The sequence below is a fragment of the Nerophis ophidion genome, linkage group LG08 (genome assembly GCF_033978795.1).
Source record: "Nerophis ophidion isolate RoL-2023_Sa linkage group LG08, RoL_Noph_v1.0, whole genome shotgun sequence".
NCBI classification, from domain to species: Eukaryota; Metazoa; Chordata; class Actinopteri; order Syngnathiformes; family Syngnathidae; genus Nerophis; species Nerophis ophidion.
The window spans coordinates 9,003,892-9,026,391 of NC_084618.1; the positions used below are offsets into that span (position 1 = coordinate 9,003,892).

The 22,500-nt window shown below is 38.8% G+C and overlaps 1 protein-coding gene across 1 annotated transcript in view; it reads right to left on the reverse strand.

Annotated features, from left to right (window-relative positions):
* The window catches only part of LOC133557278 (neurabin-2-like), a 52,702-nt gene that overhangs the window by 21,828 nt on the left and 8,374 nt on the right, over positions 1 to 22,500 (reverse strand). Inside the window, exons 3-5 of the mRNA XM_061907633.1 lie at positions 3,044 to 3,176; positions 2,862 to 2,982; positions 2,673 to 2,777 (exon numbers count right to left, since the gene is read on the reverse strand). Coding sequence (XP_061763617.1) covers positions 2,673 to 2,777; positions 2,862 to 2,982; positions 3,044 to 3,176 — 359 coding nt within the window. The remainder of the gene's footprint in view (positions 1 to 2,672; positions 2,778 to 2,861; positions 2,983 to 3,043; positions 3,177 to 22,500) is intronic.

The following is a 22,500-nucleotide window of genomic DNA, read 5'->3' on the forward strand; positions in this document are numbered from 1 at the left end:
ATATACACTACATGTACAGTAATATACACAACATTTACAGTAATGCACACTACACGTACAGTAATATACACTACATGTACAGTAATATACACAACATTTACAGTAATGCACACTACATGTACAGTAATATACACTACATGTACAGTAATATACACTACATGTCCAGTAATAAACACTACATTTATAGCAATATACACTACATGTACAGTAATATACACTACTTTTACAGTAATATAGACTACATGTACAGTAATATACACTACATGTACAGTAATATACTTTACATGTACAGTAATATACTTTACATGTACAGTAATATACACTACATGTACAGTAATATACACTACATTTATAGTAATATGTACTACGTTACCATATTTTAGTTTTAAAAAAATCTACTAATAAAATGCATAAAAGAATAGTGTAATAATAGTCTTCCCTGTAAGAAGCGGCCCTCTGAGGCCAAACACAACTGGGGTGTGGCCCTCAGTGAAAACCACTTTGACACTTCTGCTCTAGTGAGTGTAATCTTTGGCGCTGGTTCAGGATGAGTCCAGAAAATAAAAGTAGTTTGAGACCACAGACTGACCTAAATGTACAAAAAATGAACCAAAAAAGAAGCTCGTCATAGCAATTTGTGGCAAACAAAGTGAGTCAAAGTCTGTTTGCCAGTCACGTTTTATTAGGACTCCACCCAGGTCCTAAACTGAGGAGATGACTACAACTGACACACTCGTAAATAAAATTTAAAGAAATACTAGCCAGTGCTGTGAGAGAATAACCAGAGCTAACGAAAAGTCCATAAAATTGGTCGCCCGTCTCTCATGCTTTTGTCCACCCAGGTCCTTAGATTCTACGGCGGTCTAAATGAGGAGGTGAGCCAAGAGGAAGCAGGATCTGACTCCCCTCTAGGGACCTCTTCTTTTAACTGTTTTACCACATTTTCTTTGAAATGTTTGTAATCAAAGGCGATGGCTGTTTACGACCCCCTTCCCTTAGAAACAGCTGTTGCCATGTAAACAGGGAAAGTCCAAATAAAAGAGGAGGCGCACAATCTTTCGTCAGGAGCGTGGTGAGACTCTACAAAGAGTACAGTCCAGACGTCTCTCCTCAATTGAGCAAAATGTAATTCTGTCTCTCTTTGATTCCTTGCTTCTTGTCTTGTTTAATAGATGTAATTTATTATTATTTACAAGCTTTTGCGGGCCATATAAAAGGACGTGGAGGGGCAGATCTGGCTTTTGTCCACACAGGTCCTTTGATTCCACGGCAGTCTAAAATGAGGAGGTGACTAAAACTGACACAGTCGTAAGTAAAGTAATAGAAATACCAGCCAGTGCTGTGAGAGAATAACCCGAACTAACGAAAACTTGATAACATTGGTCGCCCGTCTCTCATGCTTTTGTCCACCCAGGTCCTTTGATTCTACGGCGGTCTAAAATGAGGAGGTGAGCGAAGAGGAAGCAGGATCTGACTCCCCTCTAGGGACCTCTTCTTTTAACTGTTTTACCACATTTTCTTTGAACTGTTTGTAATCAAAGGCGATGACTGTTTACGACCCCCTTCCCTTAGAAACAGCTGTTGCCACGTAAACAGGGAAAGTCCAACTAAAAGAGGAGGCGCTAAATCTTTCGTCAGGAGCGTGGTGAGACTCTACAAAGAGTACAGTCCAGACGTCTCTCCTCAATTGAGCAAAATGTAATTCTGTCTCTGTTTGATTCCTTGCTTCTTGTCTTGTTTAATAAATGTAATTTATTATTATTTCCAAGCTTTTGCGGGCCATATAAAAAGGACGTGGAGGGGCAGATCTGGCTTTTGTCCACCCAGGTCCTTTGATTCTATGGCGGTCTAAAATGAGGAGGTGACTAAAACTGACACAGTCGTAAGTAAAATAATAGAAATACCAGCCAGTGCTGTGAGAGAATAACCCAAACTAACGAAAAGTTGATAAAATTGGTCGCCCGTCTCTCATGCTTTTGTCCGCCCAGGTCCTTTGATTATACGGCGGTCTAAAATGAGGAGGTGAGCCAAGAGGAAGCAGGATCTGAATCCCCTCTAGGGACCTCTTCTTTTAACTGTTTTACCACATTTTCTTTGAACTGTTTGTAATCAAAGGCGATGGCTGTTTACGACCCCCTTCCCTTAGAAACAGCTGTTGCCACGTAAACAGGGAAAGTCCAGATAAAAGAGGAGGCGCACAATCTTTCGTCAGGAGCGTGGTGAGACTCTACAAAGAGTACAGTCCAGACGTCTCTCCTCAATTGAGCAAAATTTAATTCTGTCTCTATTTGATTCCTTGCTTCTTGTCTTGTTTAATAGATGGAATTTATTATTATTTCCAAGCTTTTGCAGGCAGATCTGGCTTGCGGGCCTGTGCACTAGACACACCAATGATGTGCAATTAAACTCCTCATAGGAAGTTGTTCTAACTTAGTGACATGAACAAACATATTAAATATAAATGTGACTAATTGTAGCCAAAAGCTGATTTCTATCAGCATGTCATTGCAAAGAAACAAGTCCAGGGCTCAGCTTTATAGTCACTTGTATTTCTCACAAGTGGGAAGCCGGTCCCTGAAAATAACAAAAGACGGTCGGGTACCACAGTTCTAAAAGACTACTTTGCTCAGCTAGCCTTTAGCATGGAGCTAATAAAGCCTTCTTGGTCTTACTTGACGGTTCCTGACGTGTTCCTCAGCACCGAGGCGGCAAAGGTCTGGGTGACTCCCACCAAACTGGTGCCGTCCACCTCCACGATCAGGTCATTGACTTGGATCCTGCAGGGGGGGGGGGGGGGGGGGGAAGGTTTGGACAAAAGTAGGTATGCCTCAGTGTCCCAATACTTGTGACTATGAGCACACCTGCCGTCCCGCTGCGCCGCCCCGCCCTCGGTGACTGTCTTGACGAAGATGCCCAGCTTCTCCAGGCCCATGTCGGCCCCGGCGCCCATGCCGATGATGCTGATGCCCAGGCCGTCCTGGTCTGAGGGGGGGAAGGTGAGGACAAAGACAAAGTGGCTGGGCCGCCTCCACAAAGCACGCACCTTTCTCCAGCTCCACAGGGAACAGGTCCAGCCTCTCCACCCTCTTCTCCAGCTCGTACTCCGCCGACGCCGCCATGGGGTCCACGTCCTCATTGCGCCGGTCGTAGTCCTCGTTGGGGTAGGTGGCGAACACCTGCCAGATAACTTGGTTAAATATATTGGTCGCCAATAAAAAAGCCTTGCCTGTACCGGAAGTAGCAGACGATGTGCGCGTGATGTCACGGGTTGTGGAGCTCCTCACATCTGAACATTGTTTATAAACATAGCCTCAAGCAGCATGAGCTATTCGGACCGAGAAAGCGACGATTTCCCCATTAATTAGAGTGATAATGAAAGATTCGTGGATGAGGAAAGTTAGAGTGAAGCAGAGAAAAAAAAAAAAAAGGGAAACAGCAACGGCTCCGGGCGGCGGCAGTGGAAGCGTTTCAGATGTAATTAGACACATTTACTAGGATAATTCTGGAAAATCCCTTATCTGCTTATTGTGTTAATCAATCAATGTTTACTTATATAGCCCTAAATCACTGGTGTCTCAAAGGGCTGCACAAACCACAAGACAAAACACTACCACATCCTCGGTAGGCCCACATAAGGGCAAGGAAAACTCACACTCAGTGGGACGTCAGTGACAATGATGACTATGAGAACCTTGGAGAGGAGGAAAGCAATGGATGTGGAGCGGGTCTAACATGATACTGTGAAAGTTCAATCCATAATGGATCCAACACAAAGTATTTCAGTGAGATTGTAAAGTCATACCGGAAAGTCGGATGGATGCGGTGAACGCCAGTGTCTGAGAGAAGCCGAGGAGCCAAGATCACAGCTACAGGAGGTCCCATAATACACTGAAGTCTACGGTAAGAGCCGACTTAATATCACAGTTTTCCCATCCAAAAACTTGCTGTTGACGTAGAGAAACATGTTCGCTTGATTGTTCTGCATTAAAGCTTCACAACAAACAAAGAAACACCGGCTGTGTCTCGGTTACTAAAGGCAGCTGGAATCCACCGCTTTCCACCAGCAGCATTCTTCTTAAAACATTGTGCATTTTAGACGTCAACACAACATTGTGCATTTTAGACGTCAACACAACATTGTGCATTTTAGACATCAACACAACATAGTGCACTTTAGACGTCAACACAACATTGTGCACTTTAGACGTCAACACAACATTGTGCACTTTAGACGTCAACACAACATTGTGCACTTTAGACGTCAACACAACATTGTGCACTTTAGACGTCAACACAACATTGTGCACTTTAGACGTCAACACAACATTGTGCACTTTAGACGTCAACACAACATTGTGCACTTTAGACGTCAACTCAACATTGTGCACTTTAGACATCAACACAACATTGTGCACTTTAGACGTCAACACAACATTGTGCATTTTAGACGTCAACACAACATAGTGCACTTTAGACGTCAACACAACATTGTGCACTTTAGACGTCAACACAACATTGTGCACTTTAGACGTCAACACAACATTGTGCACTTTAGACGTCAACACAACATTGTGCACTTTAGACGTCAACACAACATTGTGCATTTTAGACGTCAACACAACATAGTGCACTTTAGACGTCAACACAACATTGTGCACTTTAGACGTCAACACAACATTGTGCACTTTAGACGTCAACACAACATTGTGCACTTTAGACGTCAACACAACATTGTGCACTTTAGACGTCAACACAACATTGTGCACTTTAGACGTCAACACAACATTGTGCATTTTAGACGTCAACACAACATTGTGCATTTTAGACGTGAACACAACATAGTGCACTTTAGACGTCAACACAACATTGTGCACTTTAGACGTCAACACAACATTGTGCACTTTAGACGTCAACACAACATTGTGCACTTTAGACGTCAACACAACATTGTGCACTTTAGACGTCAACACAACATTGTGCACTTTAGACGTCAACACAACATTGTGCACTTTAGACGTCAACACAACATTGTGCACTTTAGACATCAACACAACATTGTGCACTTTAGACGTCAACACAACATTGTGCATTTTAGACATCAACACAACATTGTGCACTTTAGACGTCAACACAACATTGTGCACTTTAGACATCAACACAAAATTGTGCACTTTAGACGTCAACACAACATTGTGCACTTTAGACGTCAACACAACATTGTGCACTTTAGACGTCAACACAACATTGTGCACTTTAGACGTCAACTCAACATTGTGCACTTTAGACATCAACACAACATTGTGCACTTTAGACGTCAACTCAACATTGTGCACTTTAGACATCAACACAACATTGTGCATTTTAGACGTCAACACAACATTGTGCATTTTAGACGTCAACACAACATAGTGCACTTTAGACGTCAACACAACATTGTGCACTTTAGACGTCAACACAACATTGTGCACTTTAGACGTCAACACAACACTGTGCACTTTAGACGTCAACACAACATTGTGCACTTTAGACGTCAACACAACATTGTGCACTTTAGACGTCAACACAACATTGTGCACTTTAGACGTCAACACAACATTGTGCACTTTAGACGTCAACTCAACATTGTGCACTTTAGACATCAACACAACATTGTGCACTTTAGACGTCAACACAACATTGTGCATTTTAGACGTCAACACAACATAGTGCACTTTAGACGTCAACACAACATTGTGCACTTTAGACGTCAACACAACATTGTGCACTTTAGACGTCAACACAACATTGTGCACTTTAGACGTCAACACAACATTGTGCATTTTAGACGTCAACACAACATAGTGCACTTTAGACGTCAACACAACATTGTGCACTTTAGACGTCAACACAACATTGTGCACTTTAGACGTCAACACAACATTGTGCACTTTAGACGTCAACACAAAATTGTGCATTTTAGACGTCAACACAACATTGTGCATTTTAGACGTCAACACAACATAGTGCACTTTAGACATCAACACAACATTGTGCACTTTAGACGTCAACACAACATTGTGCACTTTAGACGTCAACACAACATTGTGCACTTTAGACGTCAACAAAACATTGTGCACTTTAGACATCAACACATTGTGCACTTTAGACATCAACACAACATTGTGCATTTTAGACGTCTACACAACATTTTGCACTTTAGACATCAACACAACATTGTGCATTTGAGACATCAACACATTGTGCACTTTAGACGTCAACACAACATTGTGCACTTTAGACATCAACACAACATTGTGCATTTTAGACATCAACACATTGTGCACTTTAGAAGTCAACACAACATTGTGCACTTTAGACGTCAACTCAACATTGTGCACTTTAGACATCAACACAACATTGTGCACTTTAGACGTCAACACAACATTGTGCACTTTAGACGTCAACACAACATTGTGCACTTTAGACGTCAACACAACATTGTGCACTTTAGACATCAACACAACATTGTGCACTTTAGACGTCAACACAACATTGTGCACTTTAGACGTCAACACAACATTGTGCACTTTAGACGTCAACAAAACATTGTGCACTTTAGACATCAACACATTGTGCACTTTAGACATCAACACAACATTGTGCATTTTAGACGTCTACACAACATTGTGCACTTTACACATCAACACAACATTGTGCATTTTAGACATCAACACATTGTGCACTTTAGACGTCAACACAACATTGTGCACTTTAGACATCAACACAACATTGCGCATTTTAGACATCAACACATTGTGCACTTTAGACGTCAACACAACATTGTGCAATTTAGACGTCAACACAACATTGTGCATTTTAGACGTCAACACAACATTGTGCACTTTAGACGTCAACACAACATTGTGCACTTTAGACGTCAACACAACATTGTGCACTTTAGACGTCAACACAACATTGTGCACTTTAGACGTCAACACAACATTGTGCATTTCAGACATCAACACAACATTGTGCACGATACACACACCGACTTTCAACGCCTTCATTCTGCTCCACAGCACGGTGGTTTACATAATCACCATCAGCATGCTAATGGGGGCCTGCTGCAGCTGCACACACACACACACACACAAACACGCACAGGCACACACACACACACACACACACACACACACACACACACACACACACACACACACACACACACACACACACACACACACATTCTTGTATTTGTTACCTTCTTGAGCTCTGAAAATAATGCCTCCCTCTCTAGGAGCAGCATTTCTAGATATATAAAGATGTGTGTTTACAACATGAATAATAAATACATACTGTGCACGTATAAAAAAGCTAGAAAAAGGTCACAATTTCACAAGAAAAACTTAGAATTTTGGCAGGATTATAATAAAAGTGGTCATTTTACGCAAAGCAAGTCAACATTTTACAAGAAAAACTGTGCAATATTATGATAAAAGTTGGAATTTTACTCAATAACAGTCGCAATTTTACAAGAAAAATCTCAACATTATGGCAATTTTAGGAAAAGCGTCGTAATTGTGCCCGACAAAAGTCACAAATCTATAAGAAAACTTTAAAATTTTGGCAATATTACAATAATAATCTGAATTTTACTCAGCAAAATGATGACAAAAGTCATAATTTTACTCAAAAAATGTCACCGTTTTACTAGAACAACTAAGAAAAATTGGCAGTGTTTTATAGGACAAATGTCACCATTTTGCATTAAAAAGGTAATAATTTTACACGAAAATATTGCAACATTTACAGAAACAGAAAAAATATGAGAAATAGTTCCCAATTTTATAAAACAAAAAAGTTGACACATTGTGAGAATTTTTTTTTTTTTCTTTTTTTGTAATTGTTTTTTAATCTTCATTATTTGCTCCAAGTTATTATAGTAAGTCTCCATATATACATATTTTTGGCAATATTACAATAATAATGTGAATTTGACTGGGCAAAATTATGACAAAAGTCCTCATTTTACTCAAAAAATGTCACCATTTTACTAGAACAACCAAAAAAATGGCAGAATTTTATAGGAAAAATGTCACTATTTTGCATTAAAAGGTAATAATTTTACAAGAAAATATTGCAATATTACAGAAACAGAAAAAATATGAGAAATTGTTCACAATTTTATCAAAAAAAACCAAAAAAGTTGACATTGTGAGAATTTTTTTTTTTTTCTTTTGGTTTTTAATCTTCATTATTTACTCCAAGTTATTACAGTATGTCCCTATATACATACTTATTTTTATTTATTTTTTTTAATCAATTTTGGCCAAAGGGGGCGCATTTCAATGTCTTACACACACTTGTTATTTCATATGTTGACCAGAGGGGGAGCACTTTTAAAAGGCAATGTGGAAAAAAAAACCCTCCTTTTTGGGCCCACCCTGATTTTGACCAGCAGGGGGTGCAAAAGAGACATTGTCTATTAGATGCAATGTTATTGATTTATGTCATCACTTGTTCACACCTCATGTCTCAAGAAGGTTAGAAATACAAGCACACACACACACACACACACACACACACTTGGGGGGGGGGGGGGGCCTTAGAGGCATGCAGCACGGTGCAGGCCGGGGGGTTCCAAGCGTCTTCTGCAGGTCGGACCGGACAAAATGTTTTCTCACTTTTTTATCCCTGCTGACTTTGTTCTTAACGCGTGCCTCGCTCGGGTTCTGGGTTCGACCCCATCTGCGACACGCTCGTCTCCCGGCCCCGCCCTCTTCTCCATGGCAACGCCACCAGTTCTGACGGCGCTTTGGGAGATTTACAGTATTATTGTATTTGTATGCATGACTGAACGCTCTTCCTCGAAGCTCTCAAGACAAGAAAAGCCTCTGAAAGGTTCTTGCTCGGCCCCCAAATGACGTTCCGTTCACGGCCAACCGATGTCGGTTCCCTATCTGATGCCATCCTTGTGTTTCTCAGAGGGTTGTACCGTTTACTAGTATAGTACCGCGATACTAATGAGTCACATTCGGTACTATACCGCCTCTAAAAAGTACAGGTTTTATTTCTTTTTTTAACAGGCATGACGGTGCTGGTTTTAGGAGCAGAGGAGCATGTTGGGCAGCGCACACACACTGAGTACTTACAAGCAGACACAGTGTGTAGACAGAAAAGGCAGAATGGATGCATTTTGGTGTAAAAAGTCAAGATAAAGGTGAAGTTAGAACACTGAAACACCCTCAGGAAGAGCTGCTTTAAGACAATCAATCAATCAAAAGGCTAACATCCCTCCACAGTGTTTTAGCTACTTCTAGACCTGTTCTCCATGGCGACAAATAAAGTAAGTTTCTTACAAGTAACATTATCACTGGAGGATGAGGAATAGCTAAACATGCTTCACCGGCGTCACAATGTAAACAAACGCCATGAGTGGATCTACACCTGACATCCACTGTAATGATACCAAGTACAAGAGCATATCTAGTCGATACTACTAATGAAATATTTGTCTTTTTTTATGTATATTATGTTTATAAAGTCAGTAAATATGTCCCTGGACACATGAGGACTTTGAATATGATCAATGTATGTTCCTGTAACTACTTGGTATCGGATCGATACCTGAATGTGTGATATCATCCAAAACAGTAGGTGGCAACGCTGCTTCCTGACACACCTCGTTTTATTCTGCCAGAGAATAAAACGATATAGCAGCAGGATCAGTGTTGCAAATCAAACGATTTTTTTTGTTATATTTAGCAAGGGTGTGATGCAAGAAGTTTCAAAAAAGCTGGCACAAGTGTCAAAAAAGAGTGAGAAAGTTGAGGAATGCTCATCAAAGACTTATTTGGAACATGCCACAGGTGAACAGGTGGGTGCCATGATTGGCTATAAAAGCAGCTTCCGTGAAATGCTCACTCATTCACAAACAAGGACGGGGCGAGGGTCACCACTTTGTCAACAAATGCCTGAGCAAATTATTGAAGAACAATATTTCTCAACAAGGAATTTAGGGATTTCCCCATCTACAATCTGTAATATCATCAAAATGTTCAGAGAATGTGGAGAAATCACTCCACGTAAGCAATGATATTACACACCTTGGATCCCTCAACATCAAAAAGCCACATCGGTGTGTAAAGGATATCACCACATGGGCTCAGGAACAGTTTATAAAACCACTGTCAGTAACTACAGTTGGTCGCTACATCTGTAAGTGCGAGTCAAAACTCTACTATGTAAAACCACAGCCATTTATCAACAACACCCGGAAACGTTTCCGAGCTCATCTAAGACGGACTGATGCAAAGTGGAAACGTGTTCAAATTCAAATTGTTTTTTGAAACTATATATATATATATATATATATATATTTTTTTTTTTTTTTAACAGGTTAAAAAACTTCTGATTGAACAAAGACGACGTAAGAACATATTTTTTGATCATCCATTCTTAAAAAAAAAAAAATTATATATATTATTTTTTTCATCCATTCTAAAAAATTTAAATTAAATCTTTTTTTTTTGTGCAACCCTATTAATTAGGTCGTGCAAAATGTTCCTATTGTATTTCTAAGGTTTTATTATTATTATTAGGGACCGCTGTCCCTTTGGGACAGAGGACCCTATTGAATTTCTAAGGTTTTATTATTATTATTATTAGGGACCGATGTCCCTTTGGGACAGAGGACCCTATTGAATTTCGAAGGTTTTATTGTTATTATTTATTATTCCGCCGCCTCTTTGAGCTGTAATTTGACCCTCTTAACATGTTTCAAAACTCACCATATTTGACACACACATCAGGACTGGCGAAAATTGCGATCTAATCAAAACACCAAACCCCAAAACTCAAAATTGCGCTCTAGCACCCCCTAAGAAGAAAACACAGACAAAACTGCCTATGACTTCCAGTAGGAATGTCGTAGAAACATTGAAACAAAAACCTATATGTAGGTCTCAGTTAGACCTATATTTCATACACTCACTACCCTGCTTTGGATTTTATGAACCCCCAAAGAACTGGTGCACTGCTGCTGTCACAAGATGGCCGCTCCCTGCTCTCACTAAACAAATGTCCCACACACATGAAACAAAACCTCAATGTAGGTCTTACTAAGACCTATATTTCACACACTGGCCACGCCCAGCTCAAATCAACAGGAAGTTTGCTATTCCCACTTCAATACAACAACTGCATTACATTCACCATGCATTAGAGCAGGGGTGTCAAACTCAAATACAAAGTGGGCCAAAATTTAAACCGAACAAAGCCGCGGGCCGAGGTTGAAAATATGAACCTTTTAATAGGGACCCAAACAAGTTTTGCATTAAATATTGAACAAGCGAGACTTATATAACTTTATAGTGACATGCAAAATCCAGTTTCAAATAATAATAATAATTTAAAAATAGCAATGGCATATCAAATCAAATTTAAATAGAAATTCAATGCCTCTTTTCTATTTGCAGCCTCCTCAGGTAAATATCAAAATAAACTTTTCCCACAGGCTAATAATAAATGTTTATATTGTAGCGTCCAGGAAGAGGTAGTGCTGCAAGGGGTTCTGTGTATTTGTTCTGTTGTGTTTATGTTGTGTTACAGTGCAGATGTTCTCCCGAAATGTGCTTGTCATTCTCGTTTAGTGTTGGTTCACAGTGTGGCGCATATTTGTAACAGTCTTAAAGTTGTTTACACGGCCACCCTCAGTGTGACCTGTATGGCTGTTGACCAAGCTGGTGTAAAAGCCACATATATCACGTGACTAGGCCGGCACGCTGTTTCTACGTAGGAAAAGCGGATGTGACGAAAGGTTTTAGAGGACGCTTGAGGCAGTACGCCCCCAATATTGTTGTCCAGGTGGGAATCGGGAGAAATTTGGGAGAAATTTGAGTTTGACACCCATGCATTAGAGTCTCAAAATGGCGGCACCAGGGCGTCCATATAAAATGCCCAAGCCACTTTACAACTGTTATTACTATGAGACTGATGTATAACACATGTGTATACAACTTTTTCTCTGTGTAATAATCCATCCATCCATCTTCTACCACTTATCCAGGCTTGGGTCGCGGGGGCAGCAGCCCAAGCGGTCCCGTCCATCGCTGCTTGCAGCTTTAATTTTACTTTGTTTGGAAAGTCTTGACAAGCCAAATTTTCTTGTTCGACAGATAACTTTGCTTATTTCAAATAAAATACCCCTCGTTTTTGTATTCTTTTTCTTGTTTTTGAACACTGACTTTCTGCAGTGTGCTCCAATCATCCATCCATCCATCCATTTTCTACCGTTTATTCCCTTTCGGGGTCGCGGGGGGCACTGGCGCCTATCTCAGCTACAATCGGGCGGAAGGCGGGGTACACCCTGGACAAGATCACTACATCACAAAAAAATAAGGGTTGTAGAAATGACTGGAAAGTCAAGGCATCACGTTCTTTACAAGTGTACGTACACTTTTGACCGGGACTGTATACATGGCGGTCCAAAAGACGGCGGCGTGCAGGATTGTGATGACGAGGCTCCATTTGAGTGCAGGGTGGCCAGACCGAGGTCGTGCTGCGTTTGATTTGGGTTACCTTTGTGCTTAGCGGTATTAGCGGCATGTGGATTACACAAAGACACACAATAAATGTTTCTGTGTGAGACGACAACCGTCCTTGACTTCGGGGGAGGAAAACTGACAAAAAAAAAAGATAAGGAAGACGCAGCTGGCGGCTTGAGGTTTCAGCGCGGAGGCGAGGCGGTGATTGATGGAGCCGTGAGTCAAGGCTCCAATGTGGCATTTTCACTCTCTGCCCGCAGACATGTTGTTGTTGTTGTTGTTGTCTTTGGAGGACGCACAGAGGGATTAGTTGCTGCTGCTGCTGGTGAGGGTGGGGGGTGGGGTGGTGTGTGTGTGCCAGAGAAGGGCGCTGGTCCAGTTGTGACAGATACTAGGTCAGAGGAGCCAACAGATGGCCAGGAAACTCCTTCCCTTCCCTTCCCTTCCTCCACCGCTCCCTGCCCTGCGCCGCCTGGGATGTCCTACAAACGCCAACCAGCCCGCTGACCTCATCCTTCTTATATCACGGCGGCGGCGGAACGGCTGATTTTACACCAGTTAGCTATGTCAGCTATGGCTAGCTTAGCGTACGTCAGCCAGCAGGTGCGAGACATTGACACAACGTTGATTATACGTACGTCTTCTTTGAAGAGTCTCATTGATTAAACGTCGTCAAAAAGCATGTTGTTGCAATGTTGTTTCAACATGCTTTTTGTGTTGGAAAATGACCAAAATTCAACGGTTAAAATCAACGTCAGAACCCAACGTTGATTAAATGTTGTCAAAAACGTTGTTTCAATGTTGCATTTGCGTTGTTGAATATTGGTTGGCAAAATGACCATATTTCAATGGTCAAATCAACTTCAGAAACCTACATTGAATAAACGTTGTCAAAAAGCATGTTGTTTCAATGTTGTATTTGTGTTGTAGAATATTGGTCAGAATAAGGACCGCATTTCAATGGTCAAACCAACGTCAAAACCCAACATTGATTAAATGTCGTCAAAAAGCATGTTGTTTCTATGTTGTATTTGTGTTGTAAAACATTGGTTGAGAAAATGACCAAAATTCAACGGTCAAATCAACGTCACAAACAGACGTTGAATATACGTCGTCAAAAAGCATGTTGTTTTAACGTTGTATTTGTGTTGTAGAAAATTGGTTAGAAAAATGACCAGAATTCAACGATCAAATATCAACATCAGAACCTAACATTGATTAAACGTTGTCCAAAAGCAGGTTGTTTCTATGTTGTATTTGTGTTGTTGAAAATTGTTTGGAAAAATGACCAAAATTCAATGGTCAAAACAACGTCAGAACCCAACATTGATTAAATGTTGTCAAAAAGCATGTTGTTTCAATGTTGTATTTGTGTTGTAGAAAATTGGTTATAGAAATGACCAGAATTCAACGATCAAATATCAACATCAGAACCTAACATTGATTAAACGTTGTCAAAAAGCAGGTTGTTTCTACGTTGTATTTGTGTTGTAGAAAATTGGTCGGAAAAATGACCAAAATTCAATGGTCAAAACAGCGTCAGAACCCAACATTGATTAAATGTTGTTAAAAAGTATGTTGTTTCAACATTGTATTTGTGTTGTAGAATATTTGTTGGGAAATGACCAAAACTCAACGGTCAAATCAACGTCACAAACAGACATTGAATAAACGTCGTCAAAAAGCATGTTGTTTTAATGTTGTAAAATATTGGTTGAAAAAATGACCAAATTTCAATGATCAAATCAACGTCAGACACCAACATTGATTAAATGTTACCAAAAAGCATGTTGTTTCAACATTATATTTGAGTTGTAGAATATTGTATGGCAAAATGACCAAAATTCAATGTTAAATCAACGTAGCAAACTGACGTTGAATAAACATCGTCAAAAAGCATGTTGTTTCAATGTTGTATTTGTGTTGTCGAAAATTGATTGGAAAAATGACCAAAATTCAACGGTCAAACCAACGTCAGAACCCAACATTGATTAAATGTTGTCAAAAAGCACATTATTTCAACTCTGTATGTATGTTGTAGAAAATTGGTTGGGAAATTACCAAAATTCAATGGTCAAACCAACGTCAGAACCCAACGTTGTGAAAAAGCATGTTGTTTCAACGTTGTATTTGTGTTGTAGAATATTGGTCGGAAAAAAGACCAAATTTCAATGTCAAATCAACGTCAGAACCCAACATTGATTAAATGTTGTCAAAAAGCATGTTGTTTCAACATTATATTTGTGTTGTAAAATATTGGTTGGCAAAATGACTAAAATTCAACGATCAAAACAACATCACAAACAGACGTTGAATAAACGTCGTCAAAAATCATGTTGTTTCAATGTTGTATTTGTGTTGTCGAAAATTGATTGGAAAAATGACTAAAATTCAACAGTCAAATCAACATCAGAACCTAACATTGATTAAATGTTGTCAAAAAGTATGTTGTTTCAACGTTCCATTTGTGTTTTAGAATATTGGTTGAGAAAATTACCAAATTTCAGCGGTCAAATCAACATCAGAACCCAACATTGATAAAACGTCATCAAAAAGCATGTTGTTTCTATGTTGTATTTGTGTTGTTGAATATTGGTTGGTAAATGACCAAAATTCAATTGTTAAATCAACGTCAGAACCCAACATTGATTAAATGTTGTCAAAAAGCATGTTGTTTCAACATTATATTTGTGTTGTAATATATTGGTTGAGAAAATGACAAAAATTCAACGGTCAAATCAACGTCACAAACAGACGTTGAATAAATGTTGTCAAAAAGCATGTTGTTTCAACATTATATTTGTGTTGTAAAATATTGGTTGGCAAAATGACTAAAATTCAACGATCAAATCAACATCACAAACAGACGTTGAATAAACGTCGTCAAAAATCATGTTGTTTCAATGTTGTATTTGTGTTGTCGAAAATTGATTGGAAAAATGACTAAAATTCAACAGTCAAATCAACATCAGAACCTAACATTGATTAAATGTTGTCAAAAAGTATGTTGTTTCAACGTTGCATTTGTGTTTTAGAATATTGGTTGAGAAAATTACCAAATTTCAGCGGTCAAATCAACATCAGAACCCAACATTGATAAAACGTCATCAAAAAGCATGTTGTTTCTATGTTGTATTTGTGTTGTTGAATATTGGTTGGTAAATGACCAAAATTCAATTGTTAAATCAACGTCAGAACCCAACATTGATTAAATGTTGTCAAAAAGCATGTTGTTTCAACATTATATTTGTGTTGTAATATATTGGTTGAGAAAATGACCAAAATTCAACGGTCAAATCAACGTCACAAACAGACGTTGAATAAATGTTGTCAAAAAGCATGTTGTTTCAACATTATAATTGTGTTGTAAAATATTGGTTGGCAAAATGACTAAAATTCAACGATCAAATCAACATCACAAACAGACGTTGAATAAACGTCGTCAAAAATCATGTTGTTTCAATGTTGTATTTGTGTTGTCGAAAATTGATTGGAAAAATGACTAAAATTCAACAGTCAAATCAACATCAGAACCTAACATTGATTAAATGTTGTCAAAAAGTATGTTGTTTCAACGTTGCATTTGTGTTTTAGAATATTGGTTGAGAAAATTACCAAATTTCAGCGGTCAAATCAACATCAGAACCCAACATTGATAAAACGTCATCAAAAAGCATGTTGTTTCTATGTTGTATTTGTGTTGTTGAATATTGGTTGGTAAATGACCAAAATTCAATTGTTAAATCAACGTCAGAACCCAACATTGATTAAATGTTGTCAAAAAGCATGTTGTTTCAACATTATATTTGTGTTGTAAAATATTGGTTGGCAAAATGACTAAAATTCAACGATCAAATCAACATTACAAACAGACGTTGAATCAACGTCGTCAAAAATCATGTTTCAATGTTGTATTTGTGTTGTCGATAATTGATTGGAAAAATGACTAAACTTCAACAGTCAAATCAACATCAGAACCTAACATTGATTAAATGTTGTCAAAAAGTATGTTGTTTCAACGTTGCATTTGTGTTTTAGAATATTGGTTGAGAAAATTACCAAATTTCAGCGGTCAAATCAACATCAGAACCCAACATTGATAAAACGTCATCAAAAAGCATGTTGTTTCTATGTTGTATTTGTGTTGTTGAATATTGGTTGGTAAATGACCAAAATTCAATTGTTAAATCAACATCAGAACCCAACATTGATTAAATGTTGTCAAAAAGCATGTTGTTTCAACATTATATTTGAGTTGTAAAATATTGGTTGGCAAAATGACTAAAATTCAACGATCAAATCAACATCACAAACAGACGTTGAATAAACGTCGTCAAAAATCATGTTGTTTCAATGTTGTATTTGTGTTGTCGAAAATTGATTGGAAAAATGACTAAAATTCAACAGTCAAATCAACATCAGAACCTAACATTGATTAAATGTTGTCAAAAAGTATGTTGTTTCAACATTGCATTTGTGTTTTAGAATATTGGTTGAGAAAATTACCAAATTTCAGCGGTCAAATCAACATCAGAACCCAACATTGATAAAACGTTATCAAAAAGCATGTTGTTTCTATGTTGTATTTGTGTTGTTGAATATTGGTTGGTAAATGACCAAAATTCAATTGTTAAATCAACGTCAGAACCCAACATTGATTAAATGTTGTCAAAAAGCATGTTGTTTCAACATTATATTTGAGTTGTAATATATTGGTTGAGAAAATGACCAAAATTCAACGGTCAAATCAACGTCACAAACCGACGTTGAATAAACGTTGTCAAAAAGCATGTTGTTTCAATGTTGTATTTGTATTGTCAAAAATTGATTGGAAAAATGACTAAAATTCAACGGTCAAATCAACGTCAGAACCCAACACTGATTAAATGTTGTCAAAAAGCATGTTGTTTCAACGTTATATTTGTGTTGTTGAATATTGGTTGGGAAATGACCAAAATTCAACGGTCTAATCAACATCAGAACCCAACATTGATCAAATGTTGTCAAAAAGCATGTTGTTTCTACGTTTTTTTTGTGTTGTTGAATATTGGTTGGAAAAAAGACCAAATTTCAACGATCAAATCAATGTAAGAACTCAACATTGATTAAATGTCGTCAAAAAGCATGTTGTTTCAATGTTGTATTTGTGTTGTAGAATATTGGTTGGAAAAAATACCAAATTTCAATGATCAAATCAATGTAAGAACTCAACATTGATTAAATGTCGTCAAAAAGCATGTTGTTTCAATGTTGTATTTGTGTTGTAGAATATTGGTTGGACAAATTAAGCGCTACTAGCACACCACCTTAGCCGCGCTCACCCTTTAGAGCACAGCCAAATCCGTGCTGGGTGCTGCTGAGTCGGCAACAAAAACATGGCAGTGTTGGATTTGATGTGAATATGTCCGTGCCAAACAATAAATAAATAAAAAAAGAGTATCAGATTGTGTCCTTAAACATCCCTAAATGCACCTGACTAATAAGTCACCTTGCCAAGTGGTGTTTCCTGCTCCCTTCCTTCCTGCCTCCTTCCCTAGTGGACTCACCTAACATCTATATTTGCATGCAGCCAATGAAAGGTGCGGAGGCGCTGTGGTGCCTCAGAAATAGCATCATCATCATCATCATCTCTGCTCTCTTCCCAAGCTGACAGCTGAATTTGCTCTGACAAGACATGGTGGATTCTAGCTGGCGTCATGGCGGCCATTCAACCTTTGACCTTTACCAAACTGGGAAAGTCAATGATGCAAGAGCACTACTAGCACACCACCTCAGCCACGCTCACCCTTTAGAGCACAGCTGTGACTTCCTGCCACTAAACCTGCAGAAAATAGTTTCTACGTTTACATTTTTACACTATTTTCTTACACTTTATGAAGCATCTCTTACATAATCCTTATTATTGCACCTTTATTTTATTGTTAAGTGCCAAGGACCCTATTGAAACTGCTGTGTTTTATTATTATTCCGCACCTACGCGCTGTAATTTGACCCCTTAACATGCTTCAAAACTCACCAAATTTGCCACACACGGCGGTATAGCAAACCTTCCCAACATATTAAGCAACCAATCCCCCAAAATGAAAATTGCGCTCTAGCGCCCCCTAGGGAAAAAATTACGGACAAAACTGCATGTAACTTCTGGTAGGAATGTCATAGCGACATGAAACAAAAACTCCTATGTAGGTCTGACTTAGACCCAATTTTCATACACACTTCTTTCAGCAAAAATCTTCAGGAAGTTGGCAAAAACCCCTTCAAAATAAAATTTTCGCAAAAAATGCAATTTTTGCCTCTTTGCGCTGTAATTTGACCCCTTTAAAATGCTTCAAAAGTCACCAAACTTGGCGCACACATCAGGACTGGCGAATATTGCGATCTAATGAAAAAACTAAACCCCAAAACTCAAAATTGCGCACTAGCGCTATTTTTGAATAAAACACTGAAAAAACTGCTCCTAGGAAGAAAACACGGACAAAATTGCTTGTAACTTCCGGTAAGAATGTCGGAGAGACATGAAACAAAAACTTCTATGTAGGTCTCGCTTAGACCTACATTTCATAAATTGACAACCCCCAACAAAAATCAACAGGAAGTTTGCAATTCTCCCTTCAAAACAAAAGTTTTGTAAAAACCGGTCACCTTTCTTCAAACATTATCTCCTCTGAGTGCGTTTGTTGTTTTGGCTTCAAACTCGCACAGGAGGGAGATTGAACCCTTCTGATTAAAAGTATAGAACAGAGTTTTGATCAGTTCTCAGGTTTTGATTTTACGCGCCTTCAAAGAACCCCTGTGCAATGTCTCCTAAAAAATGTCATTTTTGCCTCTTTGAGCTGTTATTTGACCCCCTTAAAATGCTTCTAAACTCACCAAACTTGACACACACATCAGGTCTGGCAAAAATTGCGATTTGATGAAAAAACCTAACCTCAAAACTCAAAATTGCGCTCTACCGCCCCCCTAGGAATACAACCCGGACAAACTGCTCCTAGGAAGAAAACACAGACAAAACTGCTTGTAACTTCCGGTAGGAATGTCAGAGAGACATGAAACAAAAAACACTATGTAGGTCTCACTTAGACCTACATTTTAATAATTAACATACTTTAGCAAAAATCAACAGGAAGTTTGATATTTTCACTTCAATACAACAACTGCATTACTTTCACAATGCATTAGATTCTCAAAATAGTGGCTCCAAGGCGTCTTCTAACGCCTTGGGTCTCGGGGGCAGCAGCCAAAGGCGGACCCGACCAACGCTACTTGCAGCTTTAATTATTCATTACTTATCGTGTTAAGCAATGTCAGCTCAGAGCCAGATGCAGTCATCAAAAGAGCCACATCTGGCTCGCAAGCCATAGGTTCCCGACCCCTGATCTAGAGATTTAAAACTTGAAAAATAATACACATAATAATACTGATTAATGACACATTTTTTATATTTTTTTGACCAAAATCCGATGGGGACTGAGTGGAGGCCTAAATGTATATTTTCTAAACACATATTGTATTGGTTTTTAAAAACAAAAAAATGGCCTCCGCTTGCTTTGAATTTTTCAGTGTGCGGCCCTAAGTGGAAAAAGTTTGGACACCCCTGATTTAAGAAATGAACTATAGACGGTTAATAATAAATAGCTTAGTGTGTTTTTTATGTTCTCTATCTGACACATTTCACTTGATCCAACCTTTTGGAACATTCCACACGACTAAACAACACAATTGTGTATCATAGATATTTGTGGACCAACACCCCAGGAAGTGAGAAAGTAGTTGCTGTCTTCGCTTCTTTGATGAAATCCTCCATAAATCTGAAGAAGATTTACTTGGTCAATCTGCATTCTTCTCTCCCGACCACTTAGTTGTGATTGGTCAGCGGATCAAGGGTGGCAGACGTGGTTTACCAGGTGTGCCATACCTGTCATACCCAAGTTCTGCCTATCAGCCAGGTGGGGGCGCTGTTCCACCAGCCACATTTGGGCCCCCAAGTTAGTTTTATCTGAAGGAGATGTCAGCGGCTGCTATTTTTAAAAACAGCAGCAGACAAAGTGATAAGGGGCGGAAAAGGAGAGATGAAGAAAAGGTGTTTTGTGTGAACCACTAACATAAAGTCTTACGTGTACACTCCTGGTCAAAAGTGTACGTACACCTGTAAACAACATGATGATGTCATGGTCAAATGTGTACGTACACCTGTAAACAACATAATGATGTCATGGTCAAAAGTGTACGTACACCTGTAAACAACATGATGTCATGGTCAAAAGTGTACGTACACCTGTAAAGAACATGATGATGTCATGGTCAAAAGTGTACGTACACCTGTAAAGAACATGATGATGTCATGGCTGTCTTGACTTTCCAGTCATTTCCGCAACTCTTATTTGTTTGTGATTGGAGCACATACTTGTTGCTCACAAAAAAACATTCATGAAGTTTGCTTCTTTTATGAATTTATTCATGTCTCGACTGAAAACGTGAGCAATCAAAAGTATACATACAGCAATGTTCAAATTTGCCTACATGTCCCTTGGCAAGTTTACCAGCAATAATTTTGAAACCGATCATTTCTGATGCTACATTTTCAAGCATATATCGGCAGCCCGATATTGTCGGACATCTCTAAATATGAACTGGTGCTTTAAATTGGACAATGAAATTAATTCCTTCCCAAAGTCCTGACTTAAACCGGTGGACAATGCTGAAGAAACAAGTCCATGTCAGAAAACTCACACATTTAGCTGAACTGCACCAATTTTGTCATAAGGACTGCTCAAAATTTCAAGCGAAAGCTTGCCCGAAGCTCGGAATTGCTAAATTAGGATAGAATTACCAACAAGTATGTGCTCCAATCACTACATCACAAAAAAATAAGAGTTGTAGAAATGATTGGAAACTCAAGACAGCCATGGCATCATGTTCTTTACAAGTGTACGTACACTTTTGACCACCACTGTAGAGATATATATATATATATATATATATATATATATATATATATATATAGTTCTCCCACTTAAAATGATGACAGAGGTGTGTAATTTTCATCATAGGTACACTTCAACTGTGAGAGACAGAATGTGAAAAAAAATCCGGGAATTCACATTGTAGGAATTTTAAAGAATGTATTTGTAAATTATGGTGGAAAATAAGTATTTGGTCAACCATTCAAAGCTCTCACTGATGGAAGGAGGTTTTGGCTCCAAATCTCACGATACATGGCCCCATTCATTCTTTCTTTAAAGTCCTACTGAAATGAGATGTTCTTATTTAAACGGGGATAGCAGCTCCATTCTATGTGTCATACTTCATCATTTCGCGATATTGCCATCTTTTTGCTGAAAGGATTTAGTAGAGAACATCGAGGATAAAGTTGGCAACTGGAGAAAAGCCCTGCCTCTACAGGAAGTAGCAGACGATGACATCACAAGTGTGATGGCTCCTCACATCTTCACATTGTTTTTAATGGGAGCCTCCAACAAAAATTGCTATTCGGACCGAGAAAACGACAATTTCCCCATTAATTTGAGCGAGGATGAAAGATTCGTGTTAGAGGATATTAATAGCGACGGAGGTGAAAAAAAACCCGCAAATGCATTGGGACGGATTCATATGTTTTCAGACACATTTACTAGGATAATTCTGGGAATTCCCTTATCTTTCTATTGTGTTGCTAGTGTTTTAGTGAGTTTAACAGTACCTGATAGTCGGAAGGGTGTATCCACGGGTGTCTTGACGCCAGAGTGTCTCAGGGGAGTCGACGACAGCTTCATGGACGACACAAGCTCAGCTTTTCTCCGGTAAGAGCCGACTTATTAGCACAATTTTCTCACCGAAACTTGCTGGTTGACATTTGGTCTGGATCCAAGTTCGCTTGATCCATAGTACATTTTCACCTCCGGGAATTTTAAACAAGGAATCACCGTGTGTTTGTGTGGCTAAAGGCTAAAGCTTCCCAACTCCATCTTTCTACTTTGAC